Genomic DNA, 20,726 nt, shown 5'->3' with positions numbered 1-20,726 from the left:
GGCGAGGCAAGCCAGGTTCCAGAGCTGCACTGCGGTTTCCGGACAACAGGAATGGGCACCCTGTGGGCTCCAGTACGACAGGGTGGGGAGGGGTTGGTTAAGTTCCCTCGGGAGCTGCTGGACCCGTTACCTCCGCCAGGGGGCAGCGTGTTTCTGCGCCGGTCAGGGCTAAGGAGTGGAGAGTCTGGGAGGGCCACCGGGAACAGGTGCGGGGGGGCGGGGGCGGCGGTCTCCCCAGCAAGAAGGGTAAAGGGGGACTTGGGCTGAAGGTGGTGACAAGGGGATTAGGGTCCAGTGGCCAGGAAGCAGGAGGGAGGCAAAGGGCAGTACTTCCCCTTCCTGGCACACCTGCTCTGACACCTCTGTCTTTGAACAAGCCTCAGCCACCTGTGGTCTCTGCACTTTCCCGTAACTCCTCCCCACTGCCCATTTTTTCCTGCCCCTTGCGCTCACCTTCCGCACACTTCAGAGCTACCTTGACACACACCTGCCCCTGGCAGCAACACACCTGTTGGAGCTCGTCATGCTTCAATGGCATCTCCTCCCAAAACTTTCTGTGAAGCCAGGGCCTACTCAGACAAGCCAGGGCCACTCTATCCATCTGTTTTGAATGCTGTCTGTGACACCAGTGCCAGCCCAAGTCCTCTGGTAGCCCAGAGAAGGTTCTGCGGGCTGCTTCTGAGACAGCTTTGGAGGTGAGATGACTAAAAGTTGGATCCCTGGACCTTCATGCAGGGCACAGAGGAGGCACGGGAGGAATGATAGGCTCACCTCCACTTCCCCACCAGGCCCAGAAACAGAATTTGGAGCTAGGGACACTACGGGATTACCCAGGCTTCCTGGAAGAGGGGGATTTCTTAGCTCAGAGAAGAGAGGCTGTTTGGATGCTTCAGACCAGAGCATAGTCGTGATCTCTTGGAAATGGAGTGCTCTTGGACCTGTTGGGTAGCTCCCAGATTTCTAAGGTCTCAAAAATTATGAGGTTTTGTACTGAGCGACCCATGTTTTGATAAATTTTGGCTCTGGTGAGTGAGGGTAGGCAGGAAGCTGTGGGCTGGCTGGTGGGTCACTCAAGCCAGAGGCTGCAGGGAATGGGGGGAGCTGGTGAGGCCTGGGAACCAGATGGTTCTTACCCCCCATGTGATCATGGGTAACTCACCTGTCTTTTTCTGTTTGATGGGTGCAGGGGGACAGCAAGACACCTGTCACGCAGCAAAAATAAAAGGGTGTGTTGACTTATCCATGTCCTGTGATTATTATCACAAAGCAGGTGAGATGCGGAGAAGCCATAGAACCCTATCTGCTTTCCTAAGGTCACTAGGTAAAGCTAGATGTTCAAGTCAGGGTCCCTCTGGACTTCAGCAGTGGAGTCCTGCCTTTACCTCAAACCAGAGCAGCCCAGCTGCCCGCTCGACTCACAAAAGCTCCAAGGATCTCAGACTTAAAGCGGAGTGGTGTTTTGGACTGTCTAATTCTTTTCCTCCTGGTATACCAGGATAGAGCCAGGGCAGTAGCGGCCAATTCTGGGAGCCAGGGGAACTCAGAGTACCGTCTGGCTGTTAAGGGTCTGGAGTGGGCTCCGCGGCCATTAGCTTGTCTCGAGGCTTGCGGACCCACACGTTCCCAAAGCAGACTGGGACGGGGCGAGGCCGGGTGGACTGGGAGCGCTTGGAGAAGCCGCCCGTGTGAAGGATAGAAGCACAGCGAGGGTTAAGCTGCGAGCTTGGCGGGCACGTGCGCGGATTGGAGCAAAGTTTCGGGGAGGGGCGGGGCACTGGGAGGACTGGGGCTCACAGATTGGCCGGAAGTTGTGCGGGGCGGAGCTCAAGGCTGCTCCGCGCTCGCTCCGGGAGAGTTGACAAAGCCCCGCAGGGAAGGACGCCTCGCGGCGCGGCGCCCCGGGCCCCTCGCCCTGCCGCCCCTCGCCCCGGCCCGCTCCTAGCTTCACCGTTTAAACGCGTGGACAGCGCGCCCCGCGCCCCAGCCCGGCCCCAGCCGCCAGCGCCCAGGTAGCGCCGCCCCGCCCAGGCCGGGCCCGGGGGCGCGGGGGGCGGGATGCGGCGCCCGGGGCAGCGATGACCGCGGCGCGCTACTCTCGGGCCCGGTCCTGACCCTGCTGCCTGCGGCGCACCCGCACGCCGACCCCTGTCGAGGTGAGCCGGGCTGTAAGTCCGCGACCCCCGGAGGGAGGGCTGGAGTGGGTCGGAGTGAGGGGTGCGAAGGGCAGGGCCGCGATCACTGTGCGGGGTGGGGGCCGGGCTCGCGTAGTAGCTGCTCCTGTGGGGCCCGCGGCCCTGCCCCGCGCCCCGCCCCCGCCCGCGCCCCACGTGGGCCCCCCAGCGCAAATTTGTCCGCTAATGGCGCAGGCGATTATCTGCGGGGCCGCTCGGTGTTGTGTGTCCCGCGGGCAGGGCCCGAGTTACAAGCGCCAGGAATCCAGACGGTGTTTGGAAAGGGGGCGGCGGGGGCGGCTGGTAATTAGTGTAAACCCTTTGTCTGCCTTTGATACGCTCAGCGTCTACGCGCCTCGCTTCCTTTGCCTGGAGCTCAGCGCCGAGGGGGGCTGGACCCAGGCTTTGCGGCAGCGACCTGGGTCTTGCGGGACTGAGCCCTGAGCCGCGTCCACTCCAGCTCCCTGTGACCGCGCCCCTACTCCAGGTTCGACTGGCGAGATGACGGGGAGCCCGGCGCTGCTGCTGCTGCTACTGCCGCCGTTGCTAATGGGGGCCCTCCCGTCGGCTGAGGCGGCGCGAGGTGAGTCCTGGCGCCCAGTCTGGCGCTCTGGCCTCTGCAGCGCCGCCCCTTTCCCGCCAGCCCTGAACCCTGCCACAGTGCCCGCCTGGCACACTCCTCCCCTCCCTGTCTGCCCCATTGCAGCGGGGGGCCCCCACCCCTGATCCATAACCCATACTGCCGGCTTCACATGCTTCCAGCTCACTCATGGAGTTACCAGGCTCACACTCTGGTACCCCCACCTCATCTTCTTTGACTGATACATCACCTAAAGGGCCCCAGAATCACTTGATTGTTGGCCAAGTGTGATCTTGCTTAGGTTCCCTCCAAGAGACGCTCATAATCTTGCATACACATACTTCCAGGTACCTATCTAAGTGGAGGGCAGGTGGTCTCCCCATAGATTCTTGGGGAGTGGACTCTTTGTGGACACAAAAAGTCTGATCGGGACCCTGGAAGCCTGTAGAGACTCAGACAGTGGCTAGCTGAATATAGAGAACGTTCGTGACATCTTAGTAGTGATTGGAGCTCACCCTGATCCAGCACTCAGCTGACCCAGCTCTGGACCCTTGGTTTGCTTATCTATTACAGGTAGCATAGTGTAGAGCCTGGTGGGGAAGGGATTCCCAGAGCACAGAACATCACTGCACAGTGAGGGTTGGTCTCTTGAGAAAGATACTTGAAGATATTAGACCTCGGGGCTACACAACACTTTGTTGCCGCATACACCACACTACAAGCTTGGATACAGTCTCACCCATCTGATGTCCTGTGGAGAGCTCAGCCCTAAACCTAGCCCTGGCAAAGGCATCCATAGCTGATGAGTGATACATGCCCATGGATTTTTGCCCACCGTGTTCCAGTGTCACGAGACATGGTGCTGGCCTCCCCTATGGTTAGGCAGGACTCACGGCCAGGCGGGCCCTTTGGGTGTGTTGACCATTCAGAATTGCCCTTGCTCTGTCCACCAGTCCCCTGAGGCTTCGCATCTCCTCCCCCCGCCACCAGCGCGGGCGCACTGAGCCCAACCTGGCCTTATAAGGCCACATTCGGTGTTGGGCGGCGGGCGGAGGCCGGCGGCCCAGGTGGGCCTTATGCCACTATAACCCCCCCCCTTCTGCGTGGGGACTGGCTGGCCGGAGGGTGGGGGCTGTCCAGGCACAGCTGGGCTGGACAGTGTCCTGGGCATGTAGGCACTTGGGCCATGCTGAGTGAGTCGTCTTTTCACATCCCCCCCCCCAACCGGTGGTCCAGTCTTTGATTACTCTTTTATCTGTTTGGATAACTCCCATCCCAGCACCTGCCTCTCCTTTGACTGCTCAGCCAGGGAGGCTCTGAAAGCCTTTCCTCCGCCATGATCACTGGCTGGACCTTCAGGCTGATTGATGGGTAGCGGTGAGCAGGCAGTACCCTACCTTTTCACTGATGGCCCTAGAGGGGCCACCACTTTTTACCTTGTCTCCCGTGGCAACAACCTTTGGTTGACTGAGCCTTATACCCTGACTGTGCCAGTGAAGGCCCTTGGCCAGCACTAGGGAGCTGGAAAGAGCTGTCTTCCAAGGGCAAGGGCCCTGTGGTTGGGGTGGAAGGATGGCGTTTCCTGAACTATGCTGACTTCTTCCTTCAGGCACAATCTGGACTGGAGGGGCAAAGTTATTCCAAATGCATTCCTTTTCCAGCGGTTCTTCCGTGAGTAGGCCCAATTCTGTCTTGAGCTGGGCCAGACAACTGCATGTAGACTTTGGGCTGTTTTGAAAGCCATTTCCCTGGGGTGTCCCAGTTATTGGAATCTGTGCATCTCTAGATTCAGATCATATTTTAAAAGTTACCCTTTGCCCCAAGTTTCACAATGTTGGTCAGTTTGCCTTAGGGCATTCCCCCCCCCCCCAAACTTGAAGAAAGATAAGTTTTGGCTTATTACTCTCTTATATTTCTCACAATGAGAATGTAAGTTTCAGAAGAGAATATCATTCTCAAAGATAAGTCTGTGAGTGTTGGGCTTTCTGAGAAATGCCGCCTCTGAACTTTTATAAGGATGGTTCCAGGATCAGTCTCTGAGCAGCCAGCACAGGTTTCTCCCGTCTTTTGGGCCCTTATGTTTAGAGTGAGCTGACCCTGGTTGACAGTTACGGTGCCTGCCGTGGTGTCCAATGCAGCAGGGACTGTTTAGTCTTTGCGATTTGCCTAGAGCACTGTGTTGTAGAGAAGCAGGGTGTGATGCTGTGGGAGCTGATGGCTGGCCATTTGTATGGAGCTGACTCTGGCTTTTAACCAGGCTGTAGGAGGCTTCTTTTCTTCACAGGCTGTGGCTGGAGTGAGGTGGATGTTCAGGAGCCAGGCCTAGCCCCTGTGAGGTAGGGATGTGGGCCAGCCTCCCATTCACATCTGGGGCCCTATTCCTGGAAGGGAAAATAAATCACTGTCCCCCTGGGGGTGGGGAGGGAGCTGTGAACAAAGTCGCCTTTGGCTAGGCCTGGAAATACCGACCACAGACTCCTTTATCCTTTGTGCAGGATCAATGGGCCTCTAGGCTCTCAGAGTTGCCTTTCACTCGGCCTGCCCTGTACTGTGGCCCTTACTAGGGAAATGTTGGTTTTTCCCCAGCTGAGGCCTCTGGTCTCTGGCTTTCCTGGCCTTGGCTCAGTCTTTGCTGGTAGTGCCGGGGGCAGTTGGCTGTGGCCCAACAGCCCTGCTCCCCCTACTGGCCACCTGCCCTCTGTATAGCGAGGGCCTGATGCTTGGCCCATGGTGTCCTTTTCTGTCTCATTTTGCCTTAATGTGGTGACTCCAGAATGCATAGGGTTTAAGGTGTGTCTAAGCCCCTGTTCCCACACTTCATTGATACTCTCCTCTGCTTGCTACCTACTCTTCTGTCCCAGACTCCTGCCTACATCTCAAGGAGGAGGAGATCAGGGGTTCCTGGAAATGGGGTAGTGGGGCTAGACCCTCAGACTGGGGTGCAGACAGAGTAGGCTCATGGGGGTGTGGACTGGGTAGGCCTAGGAGAGAGAGACAAGGTGCGTGCCGTCGGGCAGCTGTCAGAATCAAGGACTTCCCACTGGGCAGGAAGTACAGCCCCTCTTTCCACCAGGAGTTTATTTCCTGAGAGATTCATGTGAGTTGCCAAGGGCCTGGAGAGCTAGTTGGTGGTGCCTCCAGTAGTGGGTGGGAACAGAGCCATCTGCTCTGACTCAGGTGTGGGGCTGGACAGCCCTTGATGACAGTCCAGGGTACCCCTCAGGGAACTTGGGTTTCTTGTCTAGGGCCGCGAGCCCAGAGCTTTCTACGGAGCTGCTCCAATACTCCTTGCAGCCTACTTTTTAGCTTCTGGTGATAGCAGTATGATTTGGGCTGAGTCTCTGTGCCACACATTGCTACAGGCAACTGGGTCCCCTGGGGAGCCCTCAACTCTATCCCTAAGAAATCTCTGTGTCAGCAGTATTGTGTACTTTTGGTTGGGTTTGCCCGGACTATTTGGTTTAGGCTGTTCCAACATCCCTTCAGTCTTTGTAGGGGCTCGGTGGCATGCTGCCTTAACACTTGACCTCTGCCTCCGGAGCTTTGGGTTCAGGAAGTAGACTTATTCACAGTTTTGAGGTGTCAGGGGGCTCCCAGGGTCAGAGTCAGGAGCCTTCTGGCTTCCCTGACTTGAAGCTAGAGTTTACCCAGCAAACTAGTGTTTGTGAGAAGATGGTCAGGGGCTGGATGTCCAGCTGAGTCCCCCCCTCCAGTGGATCCTAAGGTGGTTACCTTCTATGGATGGTGTGTATGTGGCTGCTATAAGGTGGTGGCCTTAACTGATGATACCTATGCTACTGTATGGGGTCTTGGTGGGTCAGAGAGTGTCTAGGAACTAGCAGAGTGCAGATGAGACAGCTGAGGTATTCTAGAAAGAGGTGCAGACCTAGGGGACCAGGCAGTACCTCCAGAGAACCCTTTCCCCCACATCAAGCTGGCTTGCCTAATTGCCACTGCTGGGCAACAGGCAAGCTAGTTTCACTAACTAGCTTGTTGGAGCATAATGTCTTTTTGGGGTGCCTAGATGGCTGGTTCCTAAGATAGCCACCTGCCTGGATCCTGCTAATCTGGCTGTAGGGCCTATGGGTCTGGTCCTTGGGTGCCCTCAGTTTGTTGCCAAGCCTTGGTCTTTTCACAGCACTGGACCTATGTGTCCTTGTCCATGCAGTTATGTACCTTCAGGGGTCTTGGCCTCAAGACAGTACAGAACCTGGCCCTGGACCCTGAATGGGCAGTTGGGCCTTGTGACTGTCACCTGTGCTCTTTCTCTTGAGGGGCATCTCTGCTATATCCTGGGCTTTGGTCTCCTAGCATTGCTGGCCCTAGAGAACTGACTCTGGATTTCTCACCTGTCCTTGTCCTGGGGCTCCAACTGTGAGTATTGAGGAATACTTGTTCTCACAGCCAGGGACCAGGGCAGTGCCTTGGTGGGGGCACGTCATACCAGTCATAGAAAGCTCTTTACCTGGTAGGACCCCACCTGGGTTGGGTCTTACTGTAACCCCTACAGGGTCTTGGAGCAAGGTGTCTGTCTAGAGGGCTGGATGAGTCCATTCCATTCCTTTGTGGTTGAGGCTCATCATACTATCCTCTGAGTCTCCTACTCAACCACTTTGCATCTCCAGGAGGAGATTAGCTGAGCTAGCTGACCCAACCCCATAGCCAAGCTCACTGCCTGGCCAGAGAATTCCTTTCAGGCTGGAAATTCCTAGGGCCATGAAGGGCTTTCCAGGGCCAAGCAAGGCTTGAGCTGGCCAGGTGGTTCTCACACGTCACATTCTTACTTTGTCCAGGGTCTGTTGCTAACTGGTGCCTAGACTAGCCCTTTGAGTAGAGGAGTTCAGGTCAACAGGCCTGGAACCCCAGCTTTCCGCTGTGCCTGCTCCACTTCCCAGGCTCCAGGCCGGACCTTCTGGTCCCCAGCCTGGCATCTAGACCTGACACTGACCACCACATTCTCTGGGCAAGAACTTCTACACAGACCATGCCTCTTTCAGAAGATCCTCACGTTGTCCCCTCTTGGATTAATGTTTAGTTTGACCTGGCTGAAGCTGTATGGGTTTTTCAGAGGTACGGACATTGCTGCCCTGGCTGTACAGTTATGGAGAGACCAAAAGCTGGTTTAGCTTCCGCCATGACCTGGGGCTTTCAAGTTGTGAATAGATCCCATGACTCCAATGTTTGGTCTCTATGTTTCCTATCAGAGGAGCAAGGACAAATCCACCTTCAATTTACTTGTGTTCACTTGCCTCCAGCCACCAAGATCCAGTCTGTTTTGGGCTTTCTCCGATCTGGATTCCTGAAAGAGCCAGCCTGGGTGGGTTGGTCAGACGAGCTCTGTTGGAAGCTCAGTCATGGCCATTAGGCCCCAGCCTCTGCCCATAACTGACCCCCCCACCCCCCGCAACTATCCTCAGTCAGAGTGTGGGGAAGTGATGCTCCCATTGCCCCTGAGCTTCAAGTCCTTAGTTTCCTCACTGACTGAGTAGGGTGGATGGCTGTCCAGGTAGAACAAAGGGGGCTGTGTTTCCTGAGTTAAATATAGATTCAAGGTAGCCATATCATGGCCCAAATTCCCAGAATTCTAGTGGCTGGACTTTCTCCTGAGGACAGGGTCCTTATGTGGGTCTCTGTAACAAGCCTGGGGGCCCAACCTCACAGTAGGGTACAGTGGAACCTAGGTGGGGGCAGGGCTAGCAGAATACTGTTTGCTTTAGGATAAGACTGGCTCCTCCAGCCAGCCTGTCGCCAGCCTGTCCCCCAGCAGTATGTGCAGGCAGGCCCCAAGGGCCAAGCTTCCGGCCATCTGGTGATCACTTAAGCCCTGTCCCTGCCTCTGGGCACCCCTTTTTCTAGGCTTCGCTTCCTCTGTCTGAGGCCAGGAGGGGTGAAGGAACAGTGAGGCTTGGTTTCTCTGGAGGTCTTCCTATGTGGTGTAGGGTGATACATTAGCCTGGTCATTGGGCATTCCCCAGGTATGCCTCCAAAGCCCACAGGCAACTGAACATATGTGTATATGTATATGCTTGCATGTATGGGTCTATCTGGGAGATCCCGGACACCAGTCTAGTTGGGACCATGAAACCAGGCACGTCTTTGGCCAGGTTCTCATTGACCTGATGTGTGGGAGGCACGGTGAATGGTGGGATTTCAGACAGTGATATCTGGTGGGCAGTTTGCTTGGAAATGTGGCTGGGGCCTATGAAGGTATAGCGAAGGGATCCAAGAAGACCTTTGTGCCCAGCAGCCTCTAACACTGTAAGCTGGATACAGGAGGAGAGCCTTGAGACAATTACACTTGCATTGTCTACTGCTTTAGGTGGTCTGTGCACAGCACAGATTATGGGAGAGATGGGCTGACAGCCATCTTTTCCTTTCCAGAGGGAGCCATGAAGGGAGGTGAGGAAGAGGGCTCGTGTTGAGATCTCAGTTGGTAGCAGTTTCAGGTCCAGGGCAGGGATGAGGAGAACTGAGTGGAAGGGGAGATGGAACTTGGAGAAGAAGGTCTCAGAAAAATGGGAAAGGGTTTGTGATATGTGAATATAAGTGAAAGTAAAGGTGTGGGATGACATTTCTCCATGGCTCCTTACCCCACTGAGCAGGAATTTGACCTTGGAGTTTCCCTGGGAGACCTGGTCCCCTCCCCTTGGGCTGACTATTCTTCTGCCTCCTTAGAACCCACCTAAGTACTTCAGGGTGAACCCTGAGAGGTAGGTGCACCATAGGATGTTGGAAAGCTGCCTCTGGGAGTCTGAAGACATCCCCAGAAGCATGTCCTGGCTGAACAGGGCCATATAGCTAGGGCAACTGCATGCTGAGGAAGTACCAGCTGGCTTTTAAAAAAACTCATGTACCCCCAGGCCCTGTGCATCATCACTGCTGAGCTTTTACAGACTACCTGTTGGCACCATTGCGCTCAGTTGACCTTGTGTTCTCTGCCCAGGACCATCCTAGCTAGAAGTGGTTGATGTGCGAGGTGGATGCCTCTCACTAACAGATTAGAGATGTGACATGAGGGTGGGCTGGGGACTTTATACGGAGGTGACACTGGAGCAGTTCCCGCCAGCTCATCCTCTGTCGTGAGAGCACTTTTCCTGTAGCCCTACACCTGGCACCTATGGGCTCTGTGCGCTCTACTCATCCTTCCAGCCAGGTGGTCTCTACCTGCTACACCCAGTTACACTCCTGTCCCTGCACTCCTATCCAGAGATACTCTGATGGTTGGGGCTGAGAAGAAGGATGTTTGATGTGAGTTGGTGAGGTTGAGAATGTGTTTCTGGTGACTACAGTCGTGGTTCCCAGGAATTGGCCTTTTCTGGGATGATGGTCTTGACTTACGGAACTTCAACCTCTGCTATGGGTCCCTCCTGTGAACATCCTGTTGGGAGTTGTCTCTGAAGGCCAGATTACTTCCCAGATATGACCTAGGGACCATCACCCACATGGACAAGACCCACTGGGTTCTTCTTTATGAAGTAGGTTCCCTGAATGGAATCCAGGTAAGGTACTGAGTGCCTGTGCCCAGCCCTTGCTTACCCTGTGTATCCCAGGCAGTTCTCTAAGCCCCAACCCTCTGGACACTTGTCCTCAGACACTTGTCTATGGCCTTTGAATTGTATACCTGTGAGGTCCAGCCACTTGGCAGGCCAGGACTCCTGGGGCTGGCTGACAGTACAGAGCAGATTCTGTCCATGAACTCAGATACAGAGTACACAAGCAGGACAACCAGTTCATACATGGTACACACTCATATGTCCCTCACTGATGAGCATATGTGGCAGTGAGTGCTATTTATTGTGGGTGGTTGCTACTGCTGACTCATTTCCATCTTAAATAGGTTTAAGGTGGCTGTCCCTTGCATAGTATGCAGCAGGAACATAAGATATCCTATGAAGCTGTGTGTGCAGAAAAAGAAACTAGCCAAAAACCCATCCTGCTGTCCTGTTCCTGTGGTTCCCTCCTTTCTGACCATGGAACATGTAGTTCTCTCTGGTGAGACAAAGGGATGGCCCTGTTTTCTTGGTTTGAATTTTTGAAAGTATTATTGACTTAGGCACTGTCCTGAGGCCTCTGGCCTCTCCATCTCACCTCTCCGGGAGGCTGCCTGCTATGATGATGCACTAGCAAAGTGCTTGGGACTGACACAGTGGGGTATGTTGGGCATGGACTACCGTGGTTGGAAAAAAGACTTCCTTAGTAGAATTCAGGTGGAATTCCTAGCTCGTGTGTCAAGCCTTTGCTCCCCTCATGTGTTTCCCTAACCAAGCTCTCTAACTCCTGCAGGACCCCCAAGAATGGCAGACAAGGTGGTCCCACGGCAGGTGGCCCGCCTGGGCCGCACTGTTCGGCTGCAATGCCCGGTGGAGGGGGACCCACCACCATTGACCATGTGGACCAAAGATGGCCGCACAATCCACAGTGGCTGGAGTCGCTTCCGTGTGCTGCCCCAGGGGCTGAAGGTGAAGGAGGTGGAGGCCGAGGATGCGGGTGTTTATGTGTGCAAGGCCACCAACGGCTTTGGCAGTCTCAGCGTCAACTATACTCTCATCATTATGGGTCAGTTGGTGCGCGAGTCAGAGGTTATAGTGGGACCAGGACTGGCTAGGCACAAGGTGTATGGCAGACACACCTGGATTCTTCCACCCTATTTGTTCAGCCTGCACCAAATCCAGCTAGACATAGACAGGATCCAGGAGGTCCTCCCCATCCCCATTCCCAGCCTGGGCCCTAGGGCAGCCTAGGCCTCCTGCCTTAGGCCTTTCCTTCCAGGTGGCAGAAATGGATAGGGTGTGGGGAGGGGAGGCTCAGGCAGTGGTTCCACTGAAGAGCTGCTGGGTGGGGTAGGGTGGAGTGGGCTGAGGACTTGGCAGGGCAAGCCTTGGCAACCATGACTTTGAGGCTCAGATTTCAGAGTTCAGAGGGGCCGCAAACAGTGAATGGCCTCTGTTCTCTTCTGTCCTTGGTGCCCAGTCAGTAGGGAATGGGCAGGTGTCTTTGGTGACACACCCTCCATACATTGGTAGCAGGCATTGCCCACCTTCTTCACTGGGCTCCCTAGTGTGCGGCCCTGGGCCAGGATGACTCTCCTTGCAGTGGAGGTCTAAGGTAGTGGCCTGGGACAGCCTTGTCCTTGGTCCCACGCTATATGGAAGAGACGGCTGTCATAGAGCAGCAAGGGGGACATTCCTTATCACACCCTGCCCCCCCCATTGCTGCCTAGTACAGGCCCCAAGGCCTTCTCAGGGTTTGGAATGGGAATATTGCGGCTGTCCACCCTCCCTACCCCCCATCCTTTCAAAGAGGATGATGACCAGGCGGTATGTAAGCCATGTCTCTGCACCAAGCACTCGGCCCCTTGATGTGGGCTAGGGTTACTGCAGCTGCTGGCTGGGCCTGGCCCCCTCCTCCCAGGCCCTGCAGACCCCCCGGAGCCAGGGTGGAGGGCGGGTCTCTAGTCCCACCATGCCTATCAGGGTCACCTGCACCCAGGGAGGGGGCTGGCAGGCAGCCATGGCCCAGCTGTTCCTGAATCCTGACAAGTGGGTGTGTTCATGGCCTTTGCTTGGGTTCTAGGGCTGTCTCAGCCTAGGCCATGCTGGGCACTGGTGAGGGACTCCCCTGTACCCCTCACATGGCCTCCTTATGAAATGTTTCTCAACAGATGATGTCAATCCAAGGAAGGAGAGCCCTGGGCCACGTGGCTCTTCTGGGGGCCAGGAGGATCCAGCCAGCCAGCAGTGGGGTATGTATGGAGTAGGGGTCTGTGTGTTTGGAATAGGGCAGTGACCATTGTCCTGGCATCCTCACATACTCTTTCCCACTGACCTTGATGCCGCCCTGCCCCACAGCACGGCCTCGCTTCACACAGCCCTCCAAGATGAGGCGCCGAGTGATTGCACGGCCTGTCGGTAGCTCTGTGCGGCTCAAGTGTGTGGCCAGCGGGCACCCACGGCCAGACATTATGTGGATGAAGGATGACCAGACCTTGACACGCCCAGAGGCCAGTGAACACAGGAAGAAGAAGTGGACGCTGAGCTTGAAGAACCTGAGGCCTGAAGACAGTGGCAAGTACACGTGCCGTGTATCCAACCGGGCAGGTGCCATCAATGCCACCTACAAAGTGGATGTAATCCGTGAGTGGTGGGTCTGGGGTAGGATGAGGGCCTGTGGTGCCTAGAACTCCGCTGACATGTTTGTTTGTCCCTGCCATAGAGCGGACCCGCTCCAAACCTGTGCTCACAGGGACACACCCTGTGAATACGACAGTGGACTTTGGTGGGACAACATCTTTCCAGTGCAAAGTTCGCAGTGATGTGAAGCCTGTGATCCAGTGGCTAAAGCGGGTGGAGTATGGCTCTGAGGGCCGCCACAACTCCACTATTGATGTTGGTGGCCAGAAGTTTGTGGTGTTGCCCACCGGTGACGTGTGGTCACGGCCTGATGGCTCCTACCTCAACAAACTGCTCATCTCTCGGGCCCGCCAGGATGATGCTGGCATGTACATCTGCTTGGGTGCAAACACTATGGGCTACAGCTTCCGTAGCGCCTTCCTCACTGTGTTACCAGGTGTGTGGTCTGCCTGCCCTGTGCTCACTCCCAGTCCCTGTCACTGGTCTGGGCTGTCCAGGTGGGGGTCCCCTATCCTTTTCCCTTTCCTGTGGGTCATCCTTGCCTCCTAGGGAGTCCATGGGCTATCCATGTAGTTCAAACTTGGGCTGATTGTCTCATTAGTGTAATGACATTCCCTCCCCTACTCCTCTCCTTGATCTCTCTTGCAGACCCCAAACCTCCAGGGCCTCATGTGGCTCCTTCATCCTCAACCACAAGCCTGCCTTGGCCTGTGGTGATCGGTATCCCGGCTGGTGCTGTTTTTATCCTGGGTACTGTGCTGCTCTGGCTTTGCCAGGCCAAGAAGAAGCCATGTGCCCCTGCATCTACGCTCCCTCTGCCTGGGCATCGTCCCCCAGGGACGTCCCGAGACCGCAGTGGGGACAAAGACTTGTCCTCATTAGCTGTGGGCCTGTGTGAGGAACATGGATCCACCATGGCTCCCCAGCACATTCTGGCCTCTGGCTCAACTGCCGGCCCCAAACTGTACCCCAAGCTATACACAGATGTGCACACACATACGCACACACACACATGTACACACACTCTCTCATGTGGAGGGCAAGGTTCACCAGCACCAACATGTCCACTATCAGTGCTAAATGCAGCAAATCTTCAAGCATTGTGCCCTGAGGTAGGCATATGGGGGCCAAGGCAACAGGTTGGGAGGATTGAAAGCAATGGAGGAAGAGTATCCTAGGGCCCTGTATTTGGCACTCATGAATTCGGCCATATAGATGTATGTACTGCCAAATGAACATACACCCAGACAGCCAAACCCACAAACATTTACAAATGCAAGTGTGTGCTCGTTTGCACGCACAACCTGAGAAGCCTTCAGGAGGATTTGTCGTGTGACTTTGCAGTGACATGTAGCGATGGCTAGTTGAAGGAATCTCCTCAAGTCTTAGTGGTCATGGCCACTGCCCCACCCCTGCCTGACCTTGGTGGTTACTTTGCCTCCATATATGCCGGGTGTCCAGGAGTCTACCAGCCACCTGGATTTGGTGAGCAATGCGACCATGCCTGAAGGTTTGAGCCACCCTCCCCTTGCTAGAGAGAAGGGTCTCAATATTTATATTTAAGAAGTAAAATAATATTAATGATGTAAGGAGGGCTGGGACACAGGAACTCTGGCCTACCCTGGGGCCGAGGACCTGCCTGACCTTGTGGTTACATTGGGTATCCTCATGTCCATGGTTACCTGGCCTCTGTAATTTTATATAGAGTTTGGGCTGAAGCCTCGTATATTTAATTTATTTTGTTAAACAAGAAAGTGCCTCCTTTTTCTCATTCTGGTGTTTTTACCTGGGGTTTGTCTGTGTGTTTTGCCAGTGAGCATGTTTATATGCTCACTTTTGTATCTACTTACATATATTTACTGGTGTGCATGTGCACAAACGTGTTAGCTTGCATGTATTCACATGCTGATGCTGTGTCTGTATGTCTTCCCTCTAGGGAAGCTTCTGCCTTGCCTTTCTTAGGCCTCAGGCTTAGGATTTCCCAGGGTTTGTCTTCTGTGGGACCTTGGATTTCTGAGCCTCATGGTGTCCCAAGAGTGGCTGCAACAGATGGTATGAAATGTGTTTGCACCACTCTGAGTCCTGCTCAGAGTGATGCTCTACACATCTGGCTGAGTGCTATCTCCTCTGTTTGTGCATGCCCTTGCCCTTAGTGGGGAACCTACTTTTTGTTGTTTCATTTTCTGTGACCTTAGCAGGAAAGCTGCTTAGAGCTGGGATAAGACCAGGCCCAGATCACAGCAACCTTTGTTGTTGGGACTCCAGTTGAGTGCCCTTCCAGGTACTCCTGTGGTGATATGTATGGCAGTTCTTTTTTATTGTTTTATTTTTCGAGACCAGGTTTCTCATCTCTGTAATAGCTCTGGCTGTCCTGGAACTCGCTTTGTAGATTAGGTTGTCCTCAAACTCACAAAGATCCTCCTGCTACTGCCTCCCAAGTGCTGGGATTAAAGGCATGCACCTCCACACGCAGTGGCAGCTGTTCTTTTTCAGGAAAACAGAGGCTCTGATTCACCTAGTCATTTTGGAAGCTGGGATGTCTGTCTACCCCAGGTTCAGAGGTCCCTAAGGCACAGAAGACTGGGCATATATCACAGTAGTAGAGTGCTTGTCTAATATGTGGGAAGTCAGTTAAGTCTGTAGTATCACATGCATGCTCACACGAAGATCCCGCGTGCACAAACCAGCAATATACTGGTACAAGGTCCTTGCTGTGGTTCTAAGAGCTTCTCCCTGAGAGTAGTCACCTTTCCTAGCATCTATAGATAACAAGTGACTACTTAGTTTCACCTAGGTATCTTTCCATGTGGACCCCTCAGGAATAGTGTTAGTTACTTTGGACATTTCTTATAGGACCCCCTCATTTAGGATAACTCCTGGCCTTTGACCTCTTAGGGTAGCTGTACTGGGGTGGACCTGCCTGGTCATGATGGCCATCTCTGGCTGCCAGATGCTGGGGAGGCCCAGATATATGTTCAGGGCACCTGGGGCTCCAAGTCTATAGCTGGTGATAGACAGATATTCCCCAGACAGGACGGCTCAACACTTGGTTTAGTTTGTCTGAAGTATGGAAGGGTTGGGAAGAGGAGAGACCTCAGGCAGTGGGCCATCGGTGCCATACAGCTCTGCTCCAGAGAACAGGTAGAGAGGAGGCACCCTGAGGGAGAAGAGACCAAGATCTTGAACCCTTATCCTTGGCCTAAGGTCAGGAACCAACCAATGAGGAGTGAGAGCACCCTCTCACCCTGGCTGCCTCATAATCTAGGTCTTCCTGGGGAGAGCAGGTGGTGAGTGATAGCCTGGGAAAAGGGCTCCAAGGTAGAAAAGACAATCTACCCTGCCCCCAACAGTGTCCCTGGATACCTCTAAATGATGGCCTGGTAACTCAGAGCTCCTTGTGTACCGCAGACTTCTGGCTATCTTGGCTCCCATGCAGCACCTGTGAGCCCATGTCCCCAGCCCCAAGGCCTTCGTGTTCCTGTTCCATCTCCAGTTCAATTCTGGCAAGACCTCATGTGGGTGCATTGGCTCATCCCTGTAGAGGTACATGCTCTTCACCCCACTCTGTGCCCCAGTTGCTTTAACATTTTCAGAGGAGCTCATTGTCTTGCCCACATGTCCAGGGGACTGCTGTGCCACACAGGTAGGAATAAATGCCATATGTGCCTCTGAGGGCAGCTGATAATGTCCAAAAGATGGTGCTTTAGGTCTTGGCCATACTGCTAGGAGGCACTTATCAATATGGCCACCTCTTCCCAGAACCTGTGTCATGCAGACTTCCTACTGCCTAGGTTTAGAGGAAATGGATATGTGTTGAGTGTGACATACTGCTGAAAGCTGGGGGCAAAATCCTTGCGGGAATGAGAGGCTGTGGGTCCAGGAAGAAAGGAGGAGCCTGAAAAAGCTCTCCCCTGCCTGCTGAAATCCCTCACGTGGACAAGTGCACATGTCCCTAGCTTTCCCTACTTAGAGGTCAGGAGGGGGTACTGCTGTCCTTGGGTTGACCCACAGGCCAGGACAGGCATAGTGGCTTCTGATTGGAAGCTTTGTAGGAGGAGATTCAGTGTCGTGGTTGAGGCTCAGTGGGTGGTGGGTGCTTGAGGGATGCAGTAGGGAGCCATGCCTGAGCCTTCATCTCACCCATCTAGGCAGTGATAAGCTGATTCGCTGGGAAAGTCGGCACACTTGAAAGGTTGGCCCAGACTGACACCCTTGGGTGTGACACCCCTCCCTCCTTCAGCTTCAAAGGATGTCCATGAGCTGTCCTGCAGCTGTCCCTGGGAGCAGGGAGGGGCTAAGGCTAATGCCCAGGGTAGCTTGATACTACAAAGAAGAGGGACATGGGCTGCCCCACCCTGCAGTCAGGACCTGGCTAGAGATCAGAGCGTTGTTCCAGGACTGGAACATGGCCACAAAGGACCTGTGACATAGAAGGGAGGCACAGGGTAGAGATACCTCCACAGCACAGACTTGGCCAGGATACCAGGCAGAGCCCAGAAGAGTTGCCTTGATCTCTCAGACATCACAAGGCTGGTCTTCAGGCATCAGAAATAGAGTGTCGTGACCTGGGCTGCAGGGGTGTGGGGCACAGCTCCCCCCACAGCTGATGGTAACATACCATGAAAAGTGTTTCTTGTATCCTAGTAGAATAAGGCTCTTAGCCCAACTTTGTGGTGCAGAACTGTGGTTATTAAGTCTAGGAGGGCTTGGCAGAACACTGCTGAGATTTGTATGTAGGGGGCTGGGATGCAGGGTGGCAGCCAGAGTCTCTCTCAGCTACCTGAAGACCCAGGTGTGTTTCTGTAGCACTCTACAGTCCCAGAGCTGACGGTTTATATTATGGGCTCACAAGTCTCTTTCTGAGGAGATTTTTGTGAAGGGCATTCTTGCCTCAGGCCATGGCTGGGGCTGACTAAGTACCCGACTGATCATTTGATTCCTTTGTTGCCTAAGCCAGCATCCAGGTACCCTGTGTTGAACTTGGGCAGGATAGCCATCCTTGGTGGTCGGGGTTCCTCAGAAAAAGGGTGGTAGGTCCCTGAGAGGGACTCCTGTGACAGCAACTCCAGCCTGCATAGGAGCCCCCTTGATCTAAATAGAAGCTGGAGCTAGGGTCTGTGAAGCACAAGTGGATGCGAATCTGGTCCCAGTTCTGAACCCTTTGACTAGCCTGAGACCTAGGCTGTGCATTGTACAATTCCTACTTGGAGATAAGTGTACCTTCACTGGGGCATCCTGGTAAGCCTGCCAACCACCCCGAGGGCTCTCAAGAACCATTGAAACATGGCTAAAACCCATGTGGCACCTTGTATGGCCTCACCTCGTCCCATGGTGGGCCAAAGCTCTCTTCCTGTTCCATCTTTGGACCAAACCCCAGTTCTTCATCCTTCCCACCAACGTCTACCCAAGCAAGGTCACCTTGCTTAGATTCTCAGTTGTCCTGTCTCTTTGCCTTCTCTGGTCACTATAAATCACTGGCTTCCTGTGGGGCACCACCTACACGGTCCCACCCACCAGGGCTCAGGTGGCTGTCCATGTCCTCCCATCTGGGATACCAAAAGCCTCTATGAGCCTCCTTCATGCTCACCTGGGCCCAGAGCCTCTCAGGCCAGTTGATGAGGAGAGGAGAAACCTGGTATTCATGAAACTCACCAGAAGTGGCCGACTACTGCTTGCCTCCAGGCAGTGTTGGGTGGTGGGCTTGTCATGTAACTCCCTCTATACCTGACTTGGCGGCTGCCTGTGCTTGGTGTCCAGGGTTACTTCTCTGGCCCCATAATCCTCAGCTAGGACCAGGCCCAGGGGCCAAAAGTAAGGTAAAGAGAGCACCCTGTGTCCACTAGGAATTGGAGTCCCAAAGGTCCTCTGAAGGCTGGGAGTTGTGAAACTCTAGTTCTTCCTGGGACCTTACTGATAAGGGGGCCTAGCAAGTTCCTGATCGGTTTCTTTGTTGTAAATGGAGAGCCTACAGGAGGCTCCTCACCAGACTTCTTAACACCTCCCCATGGTGCACAGAGGCAACTCTACCCTGTGACTCCAGGTCATCCTTTTAGACTGCCTACAGTCCCAGTGCTGCTGGGTTTGGATACTGGATTGTGTTGTGTATCCTTCCACCAAAGACCACACTCCTCAACTGCCTGGCCCTGTCACATGCCTAGAAGATGAGAGAGGGCCCTCGAAGCCCCAGGCTGCCCAGGAATGTAGGATGGGCACTGGGGGAGACTTAGGCGGGTGATTCTGTTCTCTACTGGATGAGCCAGCCACTTTCTTTCTTTTATTTATTTATTAAAAATTTCCACCTCCTCCCCGCCTCCCTTTTCCCTCCCCCTCCCCACCTCCGTCTTTCTCTCTAGTCTTAAGAGCAGTCAGGGTTTCCTGCCCCGTGGGAAGTCCAAAGTCTTCCACCCTCCATCCAGGTCTATAAAGGTGAGCATCCAAACAAACCAGACTCCCACAAAGTCAGTCCATGCAGTAGAATCAAAACCCAGTGCCATTGTCCTTGGCTTCTCAGTCAGCTTTCATTGCCAGTCACATTCAGAGTGTCCGGTTTGATCACATGCTCCATCACTCCCAGTCCAGCTGGCCTTGGTGAGCTCCCATTAGATCAGTCCCACTGTCTCAGTGGGTGGACGCACCCCTCGTGGTCCTGACTTCCTTGCTCATGTTCTCCCTCCTTCTGCTCCTCATTTGGACCTAGGGAGCTAAGTCCAGTGCTCCAATGTGGGTCTCTGTCTCTATCTCCATCCATCACCAGATGAAGGTTCTCTGGACAGCCACGTTCTTCCTACAAGGCGTTTTCTTTAGAGATCTGTACTCTGGAGTTTGTCTGGTGTGGAACAAGGTAGCACATTACACTAGGCTCAGAGGCCAGCACAGAAGTCTAGGAATTGTAGCCCTGGGTGATCCAGGATCCCCTGTGTGAGAACACTCTGATCTGCACTTAGAGCTCCTGTTCCACCCCCATAACTCCTCCCCTTGCTGCTCACCTTAGGGGAGGCTGATAGATGACCCCATCAACTGCCTTAATCTGCCCAGGTGAACACTGGTTGAGCTTTGGGTGGTAAAAGTAAGATGACCACCAATATTTGCATGCTTCCCTGCCTAGGGAGGCAATACCCAGAAATGAGATCTCAGCCTAGGCCTGCAGTAGCCTTAAGTATGAGTAGTGAGAGGGGCCCGAGGCTCTCATGCCCCAAAGCAGCTGCCCCCAGGCCCCCACTCTTTGCTGCAGCAGCCCTCAGGCATGTGGCCTTGGGCCATCAGGTGGTGACAGCTGCCAACAGCTGGCAAAAGAGGCAGTAGGACGTCTGAATTTTAGGGCTGTGTTCTGGCTGGGCTGGAGCTTCCCTTCAGCTGCATGGGAGCTAGTGAATTCCATGCAGGGACTTGAATATCTCTGTATTGAAGAAACATTTCTTAGCATGTAGATCTTGTGCTAACAGGGCCCATAAGGAAAATCGTAGCAGCAATGCTAGGGTTAGAGACTTTGTGAGGCTCATCTGTGTCCAGGGTCTGAAGATCTTGGGACTGTCAGCCAGTTACAGAATCACAGACAGAAAGCCGGAGTTCTGGGACATTGTGGGATTACCAGGCAGGTCTCTGTGAGTAGGTTACCTGACTTCCCAGACAGACTGGGGAGGTAGAGGGAGAGTATCTGGATGGTTGGCCAAGGAACTCATTTTTCTGGGGACATAGGCTCCTGTCTCTCTACTCCCATCTACCCCTCTCCAGTTTATCTAAGCAGCCAGTTCAAGGAACCCTTATCCCATTCCTTTCCAAGGTCCTCCAACTTTCTTAGCAAAGGGTGGAGGGCTGTATGTCCAGGGGATCAACCTGGCGTTAGTG

At 54.2% G+C, this 20,726-nt stretch overlaps 1 protein-coding gene across 1 annotated transcript; it reads left to right on the top strand.

Moving 5' to 3' along the window:
• Nucleotides 1–1,883: 1,883 nt before the first annotated feature.
• Fgfrl1 (fibroblast growth factor receptor like 1) lies at nucleotides 1,884–14,652 on the top strand. The gene is given in 8 exon segments (XM_085691501.2): nucleotides 1,884–2,153; nucleotides 2,516–2,754; nucleotides 11,035–11,307; nucleotides 12,413–12,493; nucleotides 12,600–12,884; nucleotides 12,964–13,317; nucleotides 13,530–13,897; nucleotides 13,899–14,652. Coding segments are annotated over 7 exon segments (1,506 nt in total). The 5' UTR covers nucleotides 1,884–2,153; nucleotides 2,516–2,672; the 3' UTR covers nucleotides 13,962–14,652.
• Nucleotides 14,653–20,726: the final 6,074 nt, after the last annotated feature.

The sequence above is a fragment of the Myodes glareolus genome, chromosome 8 (assembly GCF_982192425.1).
Source record: "Myodes glareolus chromosome 8, mMyoGla1.1, whole genome shotgun sequence".
Lineage (NCBI taxonomy): Eukaryota > Metazoa > Chordata > Mammalia > Rodentia > Cricetidae > Myodes > Myodes glareolus.
This window is presented reverse-complemented; position numbering and strand designations above follow the sequence as displayed.